Source organism: Eriocheir sinensis, chromosome 8 (assembly GCF_024679095.1).
Source record: "Eriocheir sinensis breed Jianghai 21 chromosome 8, ASM2467909v1, whole genome shotgun sequence".
Lineage (NCBI taxonomy): Eukaryota > Metazoa > Arthropoda > Malacostraca > Decapoda > Varunidae > Eriocheir > Eriocheir sinensis.
In genome coordinates this window covers 14,760,911-14,779,684 of record NC_066516.1, presented here as the reverse complement: position 1 = coordinate 14,779,684, position 18,774 = coordinate 14,760,911, and the positions used below count along the sequence as shown (strand labels likewise).

General features: G+C 40.1%; 1 protein-coding gene and 1 long non-coding RNA gene across 5 annotated transcripts in view; one reads left to right on the top strand and one right to left on the bottom strand.

Moving 5' to 3' along the window:
• Positions 1-16,768, bottom strand: part of LOC126995592 (uncharacterized) — an 86,927-nt gene extending 70,159 nt beyond the window's left edge. For 3 of the 4 annotated variants that reach the window (XM_050855276.1, XM_050855278.1, XM_050855277.1), the window contains exon 1: positions 16,397-16,768. In XM_050855276.1, coding sequence (XP_050711233.1) covers positions 16,397-16,512 — 116 coding nt within the window. In that variant the 5' untranslated portion in view covers positions 16,513-16,768. Of the gene's footprint in view, positions 1-15,311; positions 15,407-16,396 lie in introns of those variants that run through there. The other variant, XM_050855279.1, reaches the window with a different exon arrangement.
• A 209-nt stretch (positions 16,769-16,977) lies between these two features.
• LOC126995594 (uncharacterized) lies at positions 16,978-18,443 on the top strand. The gene is made up of 2 exons (XR_007750446.1): positions 16,978-17,354; positions 17,514-18,443. It is a non-coding gene; the product is annotated as an uncharacterized LOC126995594 (long non-coding RNA).
• Positions 18,444-18,774: the final 331 nt, after the last annotated feature.

Below are 18,774 nucleotides of genomic sequence, written 5' to 3'. Positions count from 1 at the left end.
TAGTAGTAGTAGTAGTAGTAGTAGCAGTAGTAGCAAAACGGCACCAGCAGAAACAGCAGCAATAATAATAAAAGCAGCAGCTGTTATTGTCGCCGGCGAGAGTAATAACAATTAGAGCATTTCTTTTGTCACGCCCCCCCCCTCCCCCTTTTTTCCATCTCTCTCTCTCTCTCTCTCTCTCTCTCTCTCTCTCTCTCTCTCAGCAGCTGACTCATGTTCTCCCACGAGTAACCCGCCCCCCCTACACCCCCCACGACGTAAAAAAGCTTTCACCACCACAACCACCACCACCCTTCCTTCCCCTTCCCTTTGTCCCTCCCTCTCCCCTGTTCCCCTCCCCTTCCCGTGTCACAAGGTCCCCAGTTCACTGCTCCCCTTCCTCCTCCCCTGCCCCGCTTCTTGTCCCCCTCCTCCCACCTTGAACTTAACACTGCAAACCTCTCTCTCTCTCTCTCTCTCTCTCTCTCTCTCTCTCTCTCTCTCTCTCTCTCTCTCTCTCTCACACGCAATAGTCTGATAAGTATAAATATGGTGTCCAAACGTCAATAAATTAATGTAAAAGAGAGAAAGTTGTGCACGTGTGTGTGTGTGTGTGTGTGTGTGTGTGTGTGTGTGTGTGTGTGTGTGTGTGCAAAAACAGATTAGCTCACAAGTTAAATGAGATCCGAAGGTTGAACGTGCCTGCCAAATAAACAAACAAATAAGCAAGCAAACAAACAAACAGACAAGCGATGCAATTCAATTATGGTGCAAAAACAAACAAGAAATAATAGTACAATGATAATAATAATAATAATACCGTAAATGATAAAGCGCAATCCTCAACGCAGAAAAAAAACAGCTTTATCATTATTTTTTTAATCAATAACAATAACGGCAACACTTTTTTGGAGTCTTCTATTTCTTCTACAGCCAATTAGCATGGAAATAAAGTCGGGTGTATTAATGGAAGCACGTCAATTTTCATACTGGCCAAAAAAATATTATCAATGTAATGGATGATGTTTTTTTCAAGATCTTTTTTTCTATTTTCTGTATTGAGGAAGGACGGAGAAGGGAATGAAGGACGAATGAAGGGAGGGAGGGAGAGAGGAGAGAAGACAAGAAAGAGAAGTGAAGGAGGACATTTGCTTGCATATCTGCCTTTAAAAATGCACTCTCTCTCTCTCTCTCTCTCTCTGACACACACACACACAACCACATACACACGCGCACACACAACGCACGTGACAAAATATTGCACAATCTCAGAGAAAAGATTATATCTGATAAGACTGTATATGAAACGAAAAATTGTAAGAGATAAAGAGATTAGGGCAAAAATATTAAATTCAGGTGGCCTGGTGATAGCAAGGAAGACAACGAAAGTATTGAGATAAGGAAACAGTTCAGAGGGGATAATATAAATTAATAAGAAAAGGACATTAAAGCAAACAGAAAGAAAAAATATTGCAGGCATGATAAAAAATAATAACCCAATGAAAGCTTGGCAATTTTAAAACGTTCATTAGTTCTATCAACATAATATTATCACCTACTACTACTATCACGACCATCACTTCACTGTTAGGGCAAAAATAATGAGAAAAAAAAATTAAGAACATGCCAAAGTCGAGAGCAAATACTTTTACGAGAGAGAGAGAGAGAGAGAGAGAGAGAGAGAGAGAGAGAGAGAGAGAGAGAGAGAGAGAGAGAAACAGGAAAATTCTAGAGATAGGAAAGTGGAGCATGGCTGTGTGTGTGTGTGTGTGTGTGTGTGTAAGTCGACACGCAGATACACCCTCCCACGCTATACGACGCAGATAGTGAAGTGGCGAACACATGCGTACGTCGATCTATTAATAACTCGACGAAAAAAAACGAAAAAAAACAGAGGAAGAGCGAAGGGACCGCGTTAGACAAATGAGAGAGAGAGAGAGAGAGAGAGAGAGAGAGAGAGACCAATATAAGAAAACTATTTATTAGAATACAATGATGAAAATGTGGAATTATACATAGAGTTCACGACCATACAGAGAGAGAGAGAGAGAGAGAGCCTACGCCACCAGTATAATCGAAAGTAAATATTCTTAAAACTGAAGCAACATGAAGTGAAGATAAAACCATATTGCACTCTATGCGTCTAAATGAACTCAAAATAGAACATAATATTTTTTCCATTTATTTAAAGTTGTGTCTTCAGAGCTGCCATACATTCCTCTCTCTCTCTCTCTCTCTCTCTCTTCATTCTTTCATCCTTCTCTTTCACACCACCAAAAAGGCCAGGAAGAGGAAAAATTGGAAGAAGTGAAGGACAACGGAGGAAAAAGAAATCTAAGAAAAAATTTAGGAAGAAGAATAGGAGGAAAAAGACGAAGAGAAGGAAGAGAAGCAAATAGGAATGGAAGAAAAAATTGGAGAACGAAGAAGAGGAATAGGAAGAGAAGGAGGAAGAGGAAGAGGAGGAAAAATGTGAAGGAAAAAAAAATGGAAAAGAAAAAAATGTAGGAACTATGAATATTAACAAAGTTCCCCCATCACTTTTCTATCTTTTACTTTTTTCTTTTTTTTATCTGCCAACTTTTTTGTCCACAGTCTCGTTTCAAAACACAAAAATATACCCACTCATTTTTTTAGCCTATGCCAATATTTTTTTTTTTTTTTTAGAATATTCATTTTTACTTATTTCAACTATATTTTGCCACTTCTGACCACTATTTTTTTTTCATTACATATATACACTTTATTTGCTGTAGCCTATGCCAATATTTATCTTTTACAGTACATAATTATACACAATCCTTTTTATCATTATTTCCACTATATATTCACTTCCAACCACACTTTTTTTACCATTATACACTTTATTCATAGCATACATTAAAATATTCCCTTCGTTTTGAGCATACATACTTTTACTCCTCAATATTTTCACTTCCAACCACACTTTTTTTACCATCGTACTTTATTCGTAGCATACACTAAAATATTCCCTTCGTTTTGAGCATACATACTTTTACTCCTCAATATTTTCACTTCCAACCACTAGAGTTTTCATATCATACACTTCATTCGCACTATAAAACATGACCAAAAATATTCTACCGTCTTTTTCCACATCATTCCCATTATGCGTCTTATATATGACAATAATCCCCTCCGTTTTTTTAGCATGCAATCATATTTTCGTTTCCACTTTTTTCCCTTCCAACCACTTTACTTTTCACATCATCCACTTCATTCGCTGTAGTATAATACATCGCAGCAATATTCCCCCGTTCTATTAAGCCTCTCGCTACACCATTCTATTAGGCCGGGTTTCCACGGGCTAATATTATCGTAGCATATATATAACATTCCATCTCCATATTCATTCTGGACGGCGTTGTTTCTAGACACACGGCCACGGTTTGCTATAATAGGTTCACTCTGTACTTAATCTCCATAGCTCAGTGTGTGTGTGTGTGTGTGTTATAGTGTATGCTGCTGGGGGTGGAGATTTAAGAGGATGATGATACAGGTTTATTTAGGTTTATAATATTTACTTTGGTTACTACGTTGTTGGGGATGGAGGGGGAGGGGAGGGGCGATGTAGGTTATTGAGGGTTTATTTAGGTTTGTTTATTCATTTTTCTTACTAGGTTTAGGAGTGTTGATCTGAGTTATTGTAGGTTTATTTAGATCCACTTACTTTCCTTAGTAGGTTTAAGGGGTTTTGATCCGCGTAAGTGTATTTGGGTTCAAAAATTCACTTTCCTTACAAGTATATCTTTGGGTTTCATGCATACACACACATACACAAAAAAAGGAGCTGTTTCTGGAGGGTATATTACGTAGCTATCACCACGAGTCTAGCATGTGCTCAGACCGTGGGTGTTAAGTGTGTTATAGACAAGGTGTACACATAATATTTGCTTCGATTTCTTTACTATAAATTTCGTACTATCTATGTTTATTTTCTATATGCAAATGGTGGCTGTTTTCTTCTCTTTCACTTTCTAGCAGCACACACACACACACACACACACACACACACACACACACATTGGCACAGTTTTTGGCACTTTCCCTTTTTAATTTTGGGGTGGTTTTTTTTTTTACTTTCACGTTCAGCGCCACAATTAATGAAAGTTTTCAAGGTGTCAGTCGTGTAGATGCTTCCCGTATATATATTTTCATGTCTGTCTGTCGGTGTCTTTTTTATATCATTTTTCACTCCTTACCTCCTACCGCACTCTTTTCCTTTACTTTCTCTACCTCCTCTTTATTTATTCCTAATATCTCGCAGGTCTTTACATTTATTCTTCCTCCCTTGCGAAGCTCATTCTCAACTCCTTCATAAACCTAAATACGTGAAGGAAAAAAAATACGTATATATACTTCGCTTACACTTCCTTATTTTAGAGTTTCTGATACGAATTCCAACTTCCTTCCCTTCCTTCCTTCTTCCTTCCATTTCAGTCTTTCATCATTACTTACTCCCATTTATTTATTTCATCCTTCCTTTATATCTTTCTTCCTCTTTCGTATCTCCATTTCTTTCCTTCACCACTCCTTCGTTCTTCCATTTCCTTCTTTCATCGTTCCTTCCACCATTTCTTTCCTTCACCCCTATTTCCTTCTTCTATTTCTTTCCTTCCTCCATTTCTTTTCTTTCATCCACTCTTCCTCTCTTTCGTCCTTCCTTCCTCCTCCATTCTTTCTTTCCTCCCCCTTTCTTCCTCTTTCTAACCTGGCTTCCTTCAGTCCTGTATTAAATTTCAAGAACTTCCGCTCCTCGCCTTTCCTTCCTTCACTTCTCAAAAATAGAAATTCAAGTTTTTTTCTTGACTTTTTTTCTTTCCTCTTTCCTAAGTTAAGTTTCTTTCACGGACTTTTATGTATTATATTTACATGCTTGAAACTTTCACTGGATTATTTTTTTCTTCTTCCTCTTTTTCTTTCTTTTTTCTTCCTTCCTTCCTTTCATTCGTTCTTTCTCTTTCTTCCTCAGGCCTAGGCTATGTATAATAACTGTCTTACTATCTTTCCTAGACTTAATTTATGCTTCTTTTTTTCTGAGGCTAAATTTTCACTTCCTACTCCCTTTTCAATCTCTCTTTTGCCTTTTTTTTATATCCAAGACTCGGCTCCCACATTAACTTCCTTCCTTCTTTAAATTTTTCCTCTCCCTCCAATCTTAAGCCTTAATTCCATTACATTCCTTCTTTCCTTCCTTATTTCATTCCTTCCCCCCCAGCGCATTCCTTCTCCTTTCTTTTAGCCTTCCCTGCGGCCTTCTAATAATGTTCTCCTCCTTCATAGGGGAACTCTGGAAGGAAGGAAGGGAGGGAGGGAAGTTGACCACGCAGACCACTGAATCTTTCTTTCCTCCTAGCCTAACCCTACCAAACTTCCTCCACGAATTTCTTTTTTCCCTCCCTCCCTTTCCCTTCCCTCCACTTGCCTCAAAGCGATGTAAGACTGTTATTATTATTGCCATTATTATTACTTCCAAGCAATAGCATGAGGGAAAAAGGTGCATATACAACCGTTTATATAATTTCCTAACGTTAACCTTTCATTTCATAACTTAAGAGGGTAATATTTTCATCTCCCGTCCCTTTCTTCCATCCATCCCTCTCTCCCTTCCCTTCCCTTCCCTTCCCTTCCTTACTTCCTCCCTCCCTCCCTTCATTTTAGCACAAGGTAAATAAGCATGTAAACCTTCCTTCCTTGCCCAAACATTCCTACCTTCCCCTTACAAGGCAAACACCTTCCCAAACCTCCTTACCTCTTTCCTTTCTTCTGTCCTCCCATCTTGATCTCCAATATATTTTTCCTTACCCTAGAAGTGACCAGGTAGTGAAGTAATATAAACGATAACATCACTAACTAACTACTAACACGCTAACATGTTGTTCTAAAAAGTTAGCTATCTTTATATTTCAACATCGTTATAGTAATAGTCTTAGAAATGAACGTCTCTACTTGCATTCTCTTTTTTCGTCTGAGATTCTGCATACAAAATAAAATAAAAAAAAATAAAAAAAACGTAGTAGTAAAAGTAGTAGTAGTAGTAGTAGTAGTAGTAGTAGTAGTAGTAGTAGTAGTAGTAGTAGTAGTAGTAGTAGTAGTAGTAGTAGTAGTAGCAGTATTCTAGAAATGTACAATTTAGAACGTGTTTTATATTTAACCTCAAGATACATAAAAGTCCTGTTCTTCAAGTTTTATTATATTATCATCATTACACAATATGAACGCACTCACTGTACTTATCACCTTCAGAAAGTAGAGGAAAAACAAGCTATTCCACATTTTCTCTCTTCTTTCTTTCTTCAAACACAATACCAATACGACCTTTTATATTTTTTTTACACACTAGCGGAGAAGGAGGAGGAGGAGGAGGAGGTGAGGCAAAGAAACAACAGGCTAACTAACGGTGACTAAAAATTATTAAAGAAAGATCCTGAGATTATTACCTTAGAGAGAAAGGTCAACAAACATAAAGTGATGCCTAACGGTGGTGACTCATGCTGGTGTATATCTTAACGGTGACCTGACCTCTAGCATGTGACCTTCAGCAGATAGGCGGGGAGGGAGGTCATCACGAGATTGAATTGTTTGTGTTGAAAAATAAATGAAGAGGTGTGAAGTTAAACAGATAATGGACTTGTTAAACTGTTACCTCCTCTCTCAACGGGATCACAATTCACAAGCACATCAATTATTATATTCAGGCTTGGGAGGTCATTACTAGCTGGCCTCGTTCTGTATATCTATCGTCTATCGTTCCTACTAACTATCTATCTGGTGTTAGTGTACTCGATCCTGCTCTGATTCCACCTCAAAACCTGCCTCTGTTTGCCCTGACTCATATAATTTCTGCGTTGCCGCCACTCTGTTAGTACTTTGGTTGTTCGTCTGCTCTCAGTTCTACGCCGCATGGTATGCCTGCCTAAGTCAATTTCTCATTCTAAACCATCAGAATATCTTTAGCCTTTGACTGTTCTGAATTACTGATGTTCGTTTTATATCTGTTATCTGTTCAACGTATGATATAAGCTGCCTAAGTCAATTTCTCATTCTAAACCATCAGAATATCTTTTAACCTTTGTTCTGAATTATTGATGTTCGTTTTATATCTTATCTGTTCAACGTATGATATAAGCTGCCTAAGTCAATTTCTCATTCTAAACCATCAGAATATCTTTTAACCTTTGTTCTGAATGCTTGATGTTTCTCTGTTATCTGTTCTAAATATGATATAAGCTGATTAAGTCAATTTCTCATTCTAAACCATCAGAATATCTTTTAACCTTTGTTCTGAATGCTTGATGTTTCTCTGTTATCTGTTCTAAGTATGATATAAGCTGCCTAAGTCAATTTCTCATTCTAAACCATCAGAATATCTTTTAACCTTTGTTCTGAATGCTTGATGTTTCTCTGTTATCTGTTCTAAGTATGATATAAGCTGCCTATGTCAATTTATTATACTTAATCGCCATTAGAATATCTTAAACATTTGTCTATTTTCTGATTCATGTTCATTTCCTATCTGTTATACCCATTTTCTTTTATTTCTTTAACGTTTAACCTCTGTCTGTTTCCTAATCCATGCATGCTTCCTATTTCTGTTAGGCTACGCTCACTTTTTTCCTTTAACCTTAGTCTGTTTCCTAATGCATGCTGGTCACTAAATCTTGTCTCTGCTATACCCAAATTGTGTTTTCCTCTCTCCCGCCTCCTCTTAGTCTGGTTCGTTCATACATTATTACATACAGCTGAAGGCGGTACTATCTGACCCCAGGACACACATAAAGCAAGGTCGTATGTAGACTATTTATACAGTCGGCGGTGACTCATGACATTCTGCGGCCGATTCGGTGACCCTAGCGACGGAAAGGTCAATGCGGGGTTAACTTTTCCCGCGTGTAACGGTGACTCCAAGATGTGTGCTAAAGTAAAGGTCAGATTGTGTCATACTTGTTACGCGGAGGTTTTATGTGATGGTGGCTGGCGGTGTTTAATATTATTTTTTTAATATTAATTCTGGAGACGTTTATAAGCACGAGATTCGGTGGTATGTGTGTGTGTGTGTGTGTGTGTACTGACTAACTCACGGACACAATTATAACATCACTAAATATTTCTAAACATTAATACAAAAGCAAGAATTTAACCTCATCAGCACAGACAATTCCTAACTAAAGAATGTTAGTAGCGCGAGGAAACCCTGAACACTAACTAACAAGGGTTTCTAGAAGTCACAAAATGGTTCTTTAACACAAGGCTAACTGATCACTTTGAATAGAGGATAAATAGCCTACTGATGCAAGCTCCTCACACTATTCATAACACTACATTTGTAAGATCATGATTAACTTTTTTTTTACAGCAATGGAAATAGCTCAAAAAGAGCAGAATACACAAAAAACCGGCTAAGCACTGTTCCAACAAAAAGATGTCAGCAGGAGAGGATAGAAGAGAAGGTCAATTTCAGTTGGCGCAGTCTTATTCAACTCAATGTTACATGTACTTCAATATGCCCCTAACTCTACCTTCTCCCATCCCATGCATTACTTTCCCATCACTTTCCACAGCCTAGCCAGACCGCATAACCGTGACCAATTTACTTTTATACCAAACTGTTAAAATTTTCAGGGCCCATCCCATGCATTACTTTCCATCATCTCCCATAGCCCTGGCAAGACGAAACGGTAACCAATTTATTTTTATAGCATATTTTGAAATCAATCTAAAAGGCCTAGAGAGAGTCTGCATACCAATATAATGACATCCTCATCTTCCTGTTATGACTAGCGCTTTCTGTATTGAGCACTGCAATCATAGTATCACTTTTCCCGGCCCTGGAGAGAGAGAGAGGTGTAATGGCTGCCAATTCGTGAATGTGGTGTGCCCGGCCCATTCTGCGTGACCCTGGCAAGAGCTGAGGTCAACCCCGCCCCACCACCACCACCATCGCCATTCACAGCCACACACCACTGACGTTAACGGTGGTAGGTAAAGTGATTGTGGGGGGAGTTAACACACACACACACACACACACACACACACACACACACACGAAATGAAATCGAGTGGAAAAGCTAGACTACGTGTGTTTTAAAGGAATTCACTTACGTTAAGATAAAATGTGTTATATAAAACTGGGTACATTACAAACCTAACTGAATTCTTTTAAATGCAAATAGGTAAACACACACACGAGAGAGAGAGAGAGAGAGAGAGAGAGAGAGAGAGAGAGAGAGAGAGAGAGAGAGAGAGAGAGAGAGAGAGAGAGAGAGAGAGAGAGAGAGCAGGAAGGTCACCCCACCACCCATCAAACACAACCCACGGACGGGAAGGGAAGGTAAGGAAGGACAGACAGGTAACGAAGGTTGAGCTAAGCAGATCTTGTCACCTGAACGCCCTTAATGCACTTCACAAGATGGAAGATAATGAAGGCAAATCCATTCTAGGTCATATAACCGCGACCTCCAGCACTTTAAACACGGGGAAGGTCACTTGTCATGCCTGCCTCTAACGGTGAAGGATATGCAGGTCAACTTGGTAATACTGTTTATCACCTGAGCATGTATCGCGGCACCAGCACCACACGCAGGTCACTTTAATACAGTAAATAGTAATAGTAGTAATAATAATAATAATAATAATAATAATAATAATAATAATAATAATAATCGTTCGGTAGTAGTTTCATTTCGCCGAGGCATATTTGCATTGGTAAATAGTATATAGAAAAGAAAAAGACAGGACAATGTTAAGGCAAATAGGCTACGTGTGATTAAGTCCTTTTTTTTTTAATTTAAGTTCAATTTTGACATGGATATTATTTTTTTCTATCTCTTAAATTTGTTCCTTTATTGGCCATCGTATCACATCTTTTTGGGTAACGGTGGGTTATTGATTTTGGCACGAGAAAAACTGCTTCACGTAAAAAAGTAATGATCCTGCACCACCCGGCCCAATATGAGAATAGATATCAAAAGTTGAGTTAACAAATTAATGCACACAAAACGAAATTACACCAAACCTAACCTATCCCATCAATTAATTCCAAAAAGATCTATATTTTTGAACACTCATTTTCCATTTTACCTCATTTTTTTTGTCTATATAAGCATGAGTGAAGTAAAAACATCTATCACTATTATAATGACACCCCCAACAGCAGCTAAGACACTTCATAGACAATAGGTAAAGTAAGCTAACCTCATCACCTGCAAGACACTTCAGGTTATAACAGCAGGTAAAGCAAGCTAACCTTACTATCTCGCATTTATTTCTTGCCGCTAAATGATCCACCCAGTTTGTAGGACCATATATTATTTATCTTAAGTTTATTCCTTTTAGCCCTAACTATTTGTGTCTTTGATGTGTCCGATAGCCTCATCACCCTCCTGCATGCATTTATGACCACCACCACACCCCACACAGTATTCCCGCAGTAACTTCAAAGGCAGTATTTTAGGGTAGCGAGGCGGCGGTCCGTGATTTATTACTGCGACCTCAAACACGAGGACTATACACACTGATATGGATGGCCACATTTTTCACCCCACTGACACAATCCGATAACTGACTAATGATATCAATGTTGACCCCTACATATTTTCCACCATTATTATCATTATTAATGTTATTAGTAGTCATTTTTATGTGTTAGTCATCAAAACAAGATGAAGAATACATTTAACATCGTCATTCTTCTTATTATTATTATCATTAGTGGTAGTAACAGTAGAAGTAGTCGTAGCAGCAGCAGTAGTAGTAGTAGTAGTAGTAGTAGTAGTAGCAGCAGTAGTAGTAGCATCATTGTTATCATTAGAATCAATACACGACAAAGAACATAACATTAGAGCACGGAACGGCGAATATAGCGAAGTAACCTACACCAACACTAACCAACCTACGAACGCACTAATGATTCTGTAACCACGTACTACACAATCTGCTTATTTATCCTGTCTGTGAAAAGACCCGAGGCTTATGATCGTGTACGTGACCTAGTCCTTGGCGGTGACCCTGAGCGTCCGTGAATGGCCGGGGTTATGGTACGGACTCATTTCGATTTTTCTTCTTTATCGTTATTCAATTATTTACGGTTTTTCTTGATGAGTGATGGGGGGAGGGAATCGATTAGAGCGCACACACACACACACTGGAGAATAATGGGTGTGTGAAACTGAGGATGAATTACATATATCACCATTTCGACACACTATCACCATTACCACTACGACATTACAACTACCGTCTTTCATTTCTTCCAATACAATCACCAACACCACCACCAAGCCCACCACTATAAAACATACATATCTACAACCTCATTATAGAAGAACGCAGTACACAGGCCATCACTATCACCGTCGCCATCACCATTCTCACTACGATAATACAACTACAGTCTTTCTTCCAATACATTCACCACCACCAGTTAACAACTTCCATATCTACAACCTCACTACAGAAGAACGCAGTACACAAAGCATCACCATCGCCACAACACCACAACGCACCCAGTGGCCTCCGTCTCAATCAATGGAAAGTGAAGAAGTGCGTATATCTAAAATAAAATATGTAATGCAGGTCTCACTCCTTGATTATCCGACACCGCGTTCTTCTTTTTCTTCGTTATGGTTCCTCTTGTTATAAACGGGTGAATAGAAATACGTACCACAGCTTGACGAAAGAGATCAGAATGCAAGGGTACGATGCATTATCTTCCCTCACTCAATACGATAGAACACGATAAAAATAAATAATACAGAAATTGTGTATTTATATATATATATATATATATATATATATATATATATATATATATATATATATATATATATATATATATATATATATATATATATATATATATATATATATATATATATATATATATATATATATATATATATATATATATATATATATATATATATATATATATATATATATATATATATATATATATATATATATAAAACACTCACTTCCCCTTCATATTTTTTCAATTCTTCACTTCTTAGAAACACACACACACACACACACACACACACCGCGGCAAGGCAACGCCAAGTTTTCCTTTAGAAACGCAACAACACTTTGATCACACACACACACAAAATATATATAGATATATAAGTTACTTAGTGTTACATTTGCGGTGACTACAGCGGCGGCGGCGGTAGCTGGGACAGGAAGCCGATATTACTTGCTGGATATTGCTCGTAGCACGACTACTACTACTACTGCTGCTGCTACTATTTCTACTGCTACCACTACTACTAAACTTGAGCTAGTATTCACGATAGAAGCAACACCGCCATCACGGAATACCACCACAATTTTCTTCTTAAACTAGTAACATCACTTTCTGATATCACCAACACAATACTTTGACGAACGGTGATGAGCTGTAAAACTTAAAACAGCAAACTTCTTTTATCACCAGCAACATCGAAGCTGCAAAGTATATGCTGCAACACACCACCTCTAGTAGACTATGTATATATTTCTAACACGACTATCTTCAACGTTAACACTGCAACACAAACGCAGCCATTTATATCGCCACTTTCATAACACACACAGGGAATATATGACAACGCTACTAACACTTATGCTACCTACCTCTAACACACACACACACACACACACACACACACAACACTGCAATTCCTAACTGTCCTACCTCTGAAACCACGATCCATCAACGCTGACACAAACTGACAGCAACAAATAGTGGTAGTCTTCCTTTCACACGCACGGAAAAACACAAGATGCTACAAACACTGACGCTAGTTATAACACACACCGCTATTTCCAAAGCCACAACTGCCCATAACTAACACAAAGCTATTAACACCGACGATATCTTCAGCACGCAATGCTATTCACAACACTGCGCAACACTAACACAAACGTTCATAACAGCACACTACTAACACTGCTATTTCGAACGTTATAACACTGCCCAACACTAACACAAAAGCTCGTAATATTAATTTTTAGAACACACATACCAAACTACTAACTACACAAACACACTATTTCTAACGCTATAACACTGCCCAACACTAACACCACCGCATAAAACACAACTACACACTTAAGGAACACTATACCACTAACACTAACGCTACCTACAACTCACACTGCTATTTCCAACACTATAACACATGTAACACCATACTAATAACACTAACATTAACATTATTTCTAACACTGACCTACACTAACACCAATGCATATAAAAGCACTGCAACACTCATGGAACACTACAATACGAACACTAACGTTAGCTATAACACACTGCTGTTCGCAAAGCACAAATGTGGTAACTGCGCAACACAAATGTACGAAAATATAGCACTCCTACTCGTAACACAAAATGTGGTAACACTGCGCAACACAAACGCCCGTAACGCCACTTCTTAAAACACTCGGGAAGACTTTTACACTGATGGCTTAAAGCGAACACAAAACAACGGCTATCACTGCAGCACAAAGTCAACACACTCTAACACTTACTTTTCACACTGAAGTAATACGCAACACAACGCCGGATGCTCACTAACACTGCTATTTCCGAAGCAAACACTACCACCCACCTACCACTCGCTTCCTTCGGTAGTAACACAGATAACAACACTGGTAACACACACCTTGTGGTTAAAAAGTGCAGCGTATTATAGCTAGAATCTGTATTAGTAGTGTGGTGTTAATAAAGTTTTGTTAGTGTTAAGCAGTGATACAGCATTAGTCCAGCTCGTAATCAGGCCGAGATGATACAAACGCAACATCTAACGCTGTAACACTGCCTAACACTAACAAAACTTACTTAACACATCGCTACTAATACTGATTCTAGCTATAACACACTGCAATTTCCAACCCTATTACACTAACACAAGGTTCATAACACCACACTACTAACACTGACTAGCTGTAACACAACGCAGGCACATTTAACACTTTGGTCGCAACACTTTTACTGCAACACTACCACCAACAAAGCAGAAACACTAAACACGCAAACACTAGATAAAAACACTGCCCAAAGAACGGCATGACGTTATTTTTCATGTCATTTATATTTATTAAAAACGGTTCACAGAATATTTTCCTCGTTTAAAATATTCTTACCACAGTCTTTTCCTCCGCTTATATCAATACTTCTTTGACGCATTTTCCTTCAACAGCGAAACAAAAAAACAAAAAATTCCAAATAATTACGAATGGTGCTAGTTAATGAGGGGGAAAATAATTATCCACATTCGTTTCAAACATTTTTCTTCCTCGTTCCTTCATATTTTAAGTTTGATGGAAGGAAAGAAACACAGCTAAACTATTACTGCTGCAACTACTACTGCTATTACAACTAATTTTGCTGTTGTTATTACTAATCAACTAACAGCCTTTGAATACGACAAGTTTATACCCTGACACGCATATACGCTATCAAAAAAGTACCCAGTTTGACTACTACTACCACTACTACTATTACTAAGACGAATTGAGCGAAAGGCGAATGTGTCAATTTAAAACAGGATAATATTCACTCCTATGTCTGTGTCTTGTCTTTCAACCTGCCAGTCTTGTTAGTCTGTCTGCGCCTGTCTTTAAATTTAGCATTACCATTACGTTTTTTTCTTGTTTTTGTTGGCGTAGTTTCAATAAAGGGTAAGGAACCCACAATACCTCTCTCTCTCTCTCTCTCTCTCTCTCTCTCTTCGAGACTCAGTGTATAAATTTAATATGAGTTTATTAAAAGATTAGAATATGTATGAGAGGGAGAAAATATGCAGTGTGTGGGAAGATAAAAGAGGCACGTAGGGGGGAAAGAAAGGAGGAAGAAGAAAAGAAAGGGAAGGCGTGGAAACTGAAAAAAGGTGAAGGATAAAAATGAGAAGAAAAAAATTATACATGAAACTGAAACAAGGGTGAAATTAGGCAGACGACAAAGGTGAGAACAGATGAGAGAGAGAGAGAGAGAGAGAGAGAGAGAGAGAGAGAGAGAGAGAGAGAGAGAGAGAGAGAGAGAGAGACCCAACCAGTAGGAGTCCCAAAGGGGAGAGCAAAAAGTAATAAGTAATGCTGAAAAAAGGATAAATGAATAATAAATAAAGTCGAGTCGCATTCGTCCCTAAAGCACCAACACACACACACACACACACACACACACACACACACACACAACCTCACCCTTAGGAAGTATACGAGGGAACCGTGTGTAGGAGTAGCAGTAGCAGGTACACATACATGGACATTCCCGAATCTCTAACACACACACACACACACACACACACACACACACACAGACTTACATAAACGAAAGTAGACGTGTGTAGGTGTAGAAGTAGTGGTATCAAGTATACATACATGGGACCTTCCCAAAGCGTACACACACGCACACACACACACATAAGTGTACACGTCGACTTTTTGATTCAGTGGAGGTCATGGCGCAGCGTTGCCAAGTGTATGGGGGAGGAGGGGGTTGAGGGGGTGAGGGAGGGAGGGAGGGAGACGTGGCAACGCTGGCAACACCACAACGCCTCGGTCACCCACAAGTCTTCGTTCACGGCCGATGCGGAACCGTTCGCTCACTTGTGACACGACGGCGTGGTAGAGAGAGAGAGAGAGAGAGAGAGAGAGACTGTGTTCTCATCTCCTGTTCCTCCTCTATCTCTGTTTTCATGTTATTATTGTTAGAACCCAGTTAGGAGAGAGAGAGAGAGAGAGAGAGAGAGAGAGAGAGAGAGAGAGAGAGAAGCAGGATGGGGGAGTAGGGGTGAAGGGGGAGAGCCAGAGAGTGGGGGAGGAGGAGAAGGGGAGGAGGCGGGGGAGATAATGGAGGGGGGAGATGCGGAGGTGCCGTCTCCAGCATTGCAGCGTTGCCGCTCTTCCATCTCCTCACTATTTCCGCGGTCATCCTATCTCCCTTTTATTTCCCATTCCCGTCCCTTATCTCCGTTTCTACGCTGTTCCCCATGTATGCTGCACGTACACACTTCCCGCCACGTACACACGCACACGGACACGCACAAACAGACACAGACAGACAAACCCAGTCGCCTTGTACGTTTGTTTGTTTCTTGTTTCTCTGTAGCTCGTCGTTTTGCCTCAAATCTCCACTCCCCCAGGGGCTAGAGGGCTGGGGTTTGGAAGGATTGATTGTCTAGACCTCCTGCACCCTGCTCAGCCCCATATGTATCCCCGCAGCGCCTTGACACCCACCCTGGCACCACCACCACCAGGGGCATCGCTAACCCTGTGGTAGGAGACCCAGGGAGCCCCGGGAGTTAGGAGAGCCTCATCCCCTGCCTGGCCCTACCCTAGACTATCTTAGCCCAGCCTGGCCTACCCTGGGGCCTGCAACACAAGCCTAACACAAGGAACACTGCTTTACCTTGACGTGGGCGGCGGGTGGGCGGCCTGGGGTCCCGGGGGCGGCTGTCTGCCCCCCCCAGGGTATAGCATTTGAGGGGCGTGCGCCCCCAACCCTGCTATCTTGACTGAATCCATGCGGGGCTGGAGAGTCCTAGGAGAGTGTCGCTACACACCTCGGCAGCAGCAGCAGCAGCGTGGTCCGCCGCCTCTGCGTCATGGTGTGGGGCTGCTATGGCTGCCGGGCACGCTACACCAATGCCTCCACACACCCTCACGCACTCCTCACTGCCTCCACACACCCTCACGCACTCACACTTCACAGCCACCCGCGGAAATTGGCGATTCTTGGACCCAGAGCGACGCGAGCGGCCCCGGTGCGCGCAACTTGTGTGGAGGACGAATGGGCGAGTCCACTGGCGGGGCGGGGGAGGCGCGGCGTGCCAGATTATCGTACTCACAACACTGCATTTGTCCTTTGCCTCTTGAAAGCTATCGCGGCCCCACAAGCAACGATACCCACTCGAACGTGTCGTCTAAAACCTAGTGATTAATATATACTAGAAGAGTGTAAGGAATAAATCGTCGTTGCAGATATGAGAATGCTGGGAGGCGGGACACGGCGCGCGTTGCCACGTCTTCCGCGCACACCATCACACTCACACTCACACACTCACTATCCTACCTCACACCCTTCTTAGCTATAAATTTACACTATCAGCGTTTACAGACGGCCAAGAAAACCACATCGGAGTGCCCAAAGACTTTCTGGCCAATGTGACAACCCGCCGGAGTAGCACCGTCGCGGAGGCCAGGCAGGGTCGGCTCTCAGCGACGCGGCTATAAATGAGAGCTGGAGTGGTCTAGTGTGTTGAATTTTTATTAATTATTTTGTTGTTCTAGAGCAGTGTGAGGAGGCGCCCGGCGGAGCAACACTCACAACACCGACACGAGAGGACGCAGTGCACACTTTCCTCCAGGTGGGATGTGCCAGGGACGAGAGAACGAAGGAAGGAGATGAGAAATAAATGAGTAATGAATAAAATGTAGGTAGGGTTAGGGTGTTCGTTCTTTTTATTAAATGAATTTCCTCCTTCCCCTCCCACTCCTTCCTCTCTCTCCCGTTTCACCTGTTCAAGCCCAAGAGGAGGGAGGCAGGTGACGAAGGGAGAAGAGAGAGAGAAGCCCTCCTGAAGCCTTCACCACCATCATCACTTCCACCACCACCACACTGAAGCCATAGATTTATATAGTTACGTGAAATAGTGGTGATGCGTATGCTGGGGACAGAGCTAACAGGCCCCTATCTCATTATTCTGTCTGCCTGGAAGCACCTTATGACTGACAGACAGACAGGGATGAACCATAACCTTCACCACCTCCATAATAATAATGAAAATAATAGCTGTTTTAACTCGCCCTGAGACTAATAGAAAAACAGGAATATGAAAAAAGAGCAAAATTATTAAATACATTATACATTCAAACATACATACATCGTCTATTACATTACTTGCCCAGAACTTTCTCATTCATCCATACATTTGTCTTTATCTATGTATTCCTTTTTACTGGCTACACATGCCTGTCAGCAGTCTATGTATCGTATGTATAGTTTATGTATGAATAAGCTATATATGCCCGCTTTGTCTGATGTACTGTACGTATGTATGTCTAATGTTCATGTATACAAATAGTTATGCTTTTAACTCACAATTATATAGATATGTCTACAGCTTATATATGAATAGTTAAGTCTACATCTACAGGCTATGTATGCCCGTTAGTGGCTGATAAGTGTATGTATAATGTCTATGTATAGGAAATAGTTGTTTTTGTTTACTGGCTATGTATACCCGTTTGTAGATTATATAACGTATGCATTCAGTTTATGTAAGAATAGTCGAGTGAGTTTGTTCGATTTATGTCTTTTTGTAGCCTCTATATATACACATCTTCTGTTTATGTATGAGTAGCTAAGCCTTAATTTCTGAACGTATGTATAAACATCAATGTCCATGTTCTGTGATGAGCATGTCTTACAGAAATTAAACGTTCAATATTCTTCATCATATTGCATTTCTGTATATATACATATACTGTTTATATATAAGTTGCTGAGCTTAAATTTCTGAAAGTACGTATAAAGCTCAATCTTCAGGTTTTGAGACGCGGATGTCTTACCAAAATTTTCAAGGTTCAGTATTCTTCATCACATTGCACTGTCATTCCTAGAGTTTACAGTTCACCCACAACAATAGACAATTGCACTTCTATCAAGCATTATTGTGAACTTTCTCCTCTACGGTTTACGGCTTCATATAAGGCATACAGTTTTAAATCTGGCTACATTTCCACACTTTACCTTTTCAAATAAAGCATCATTTCTACAGTTTAGTT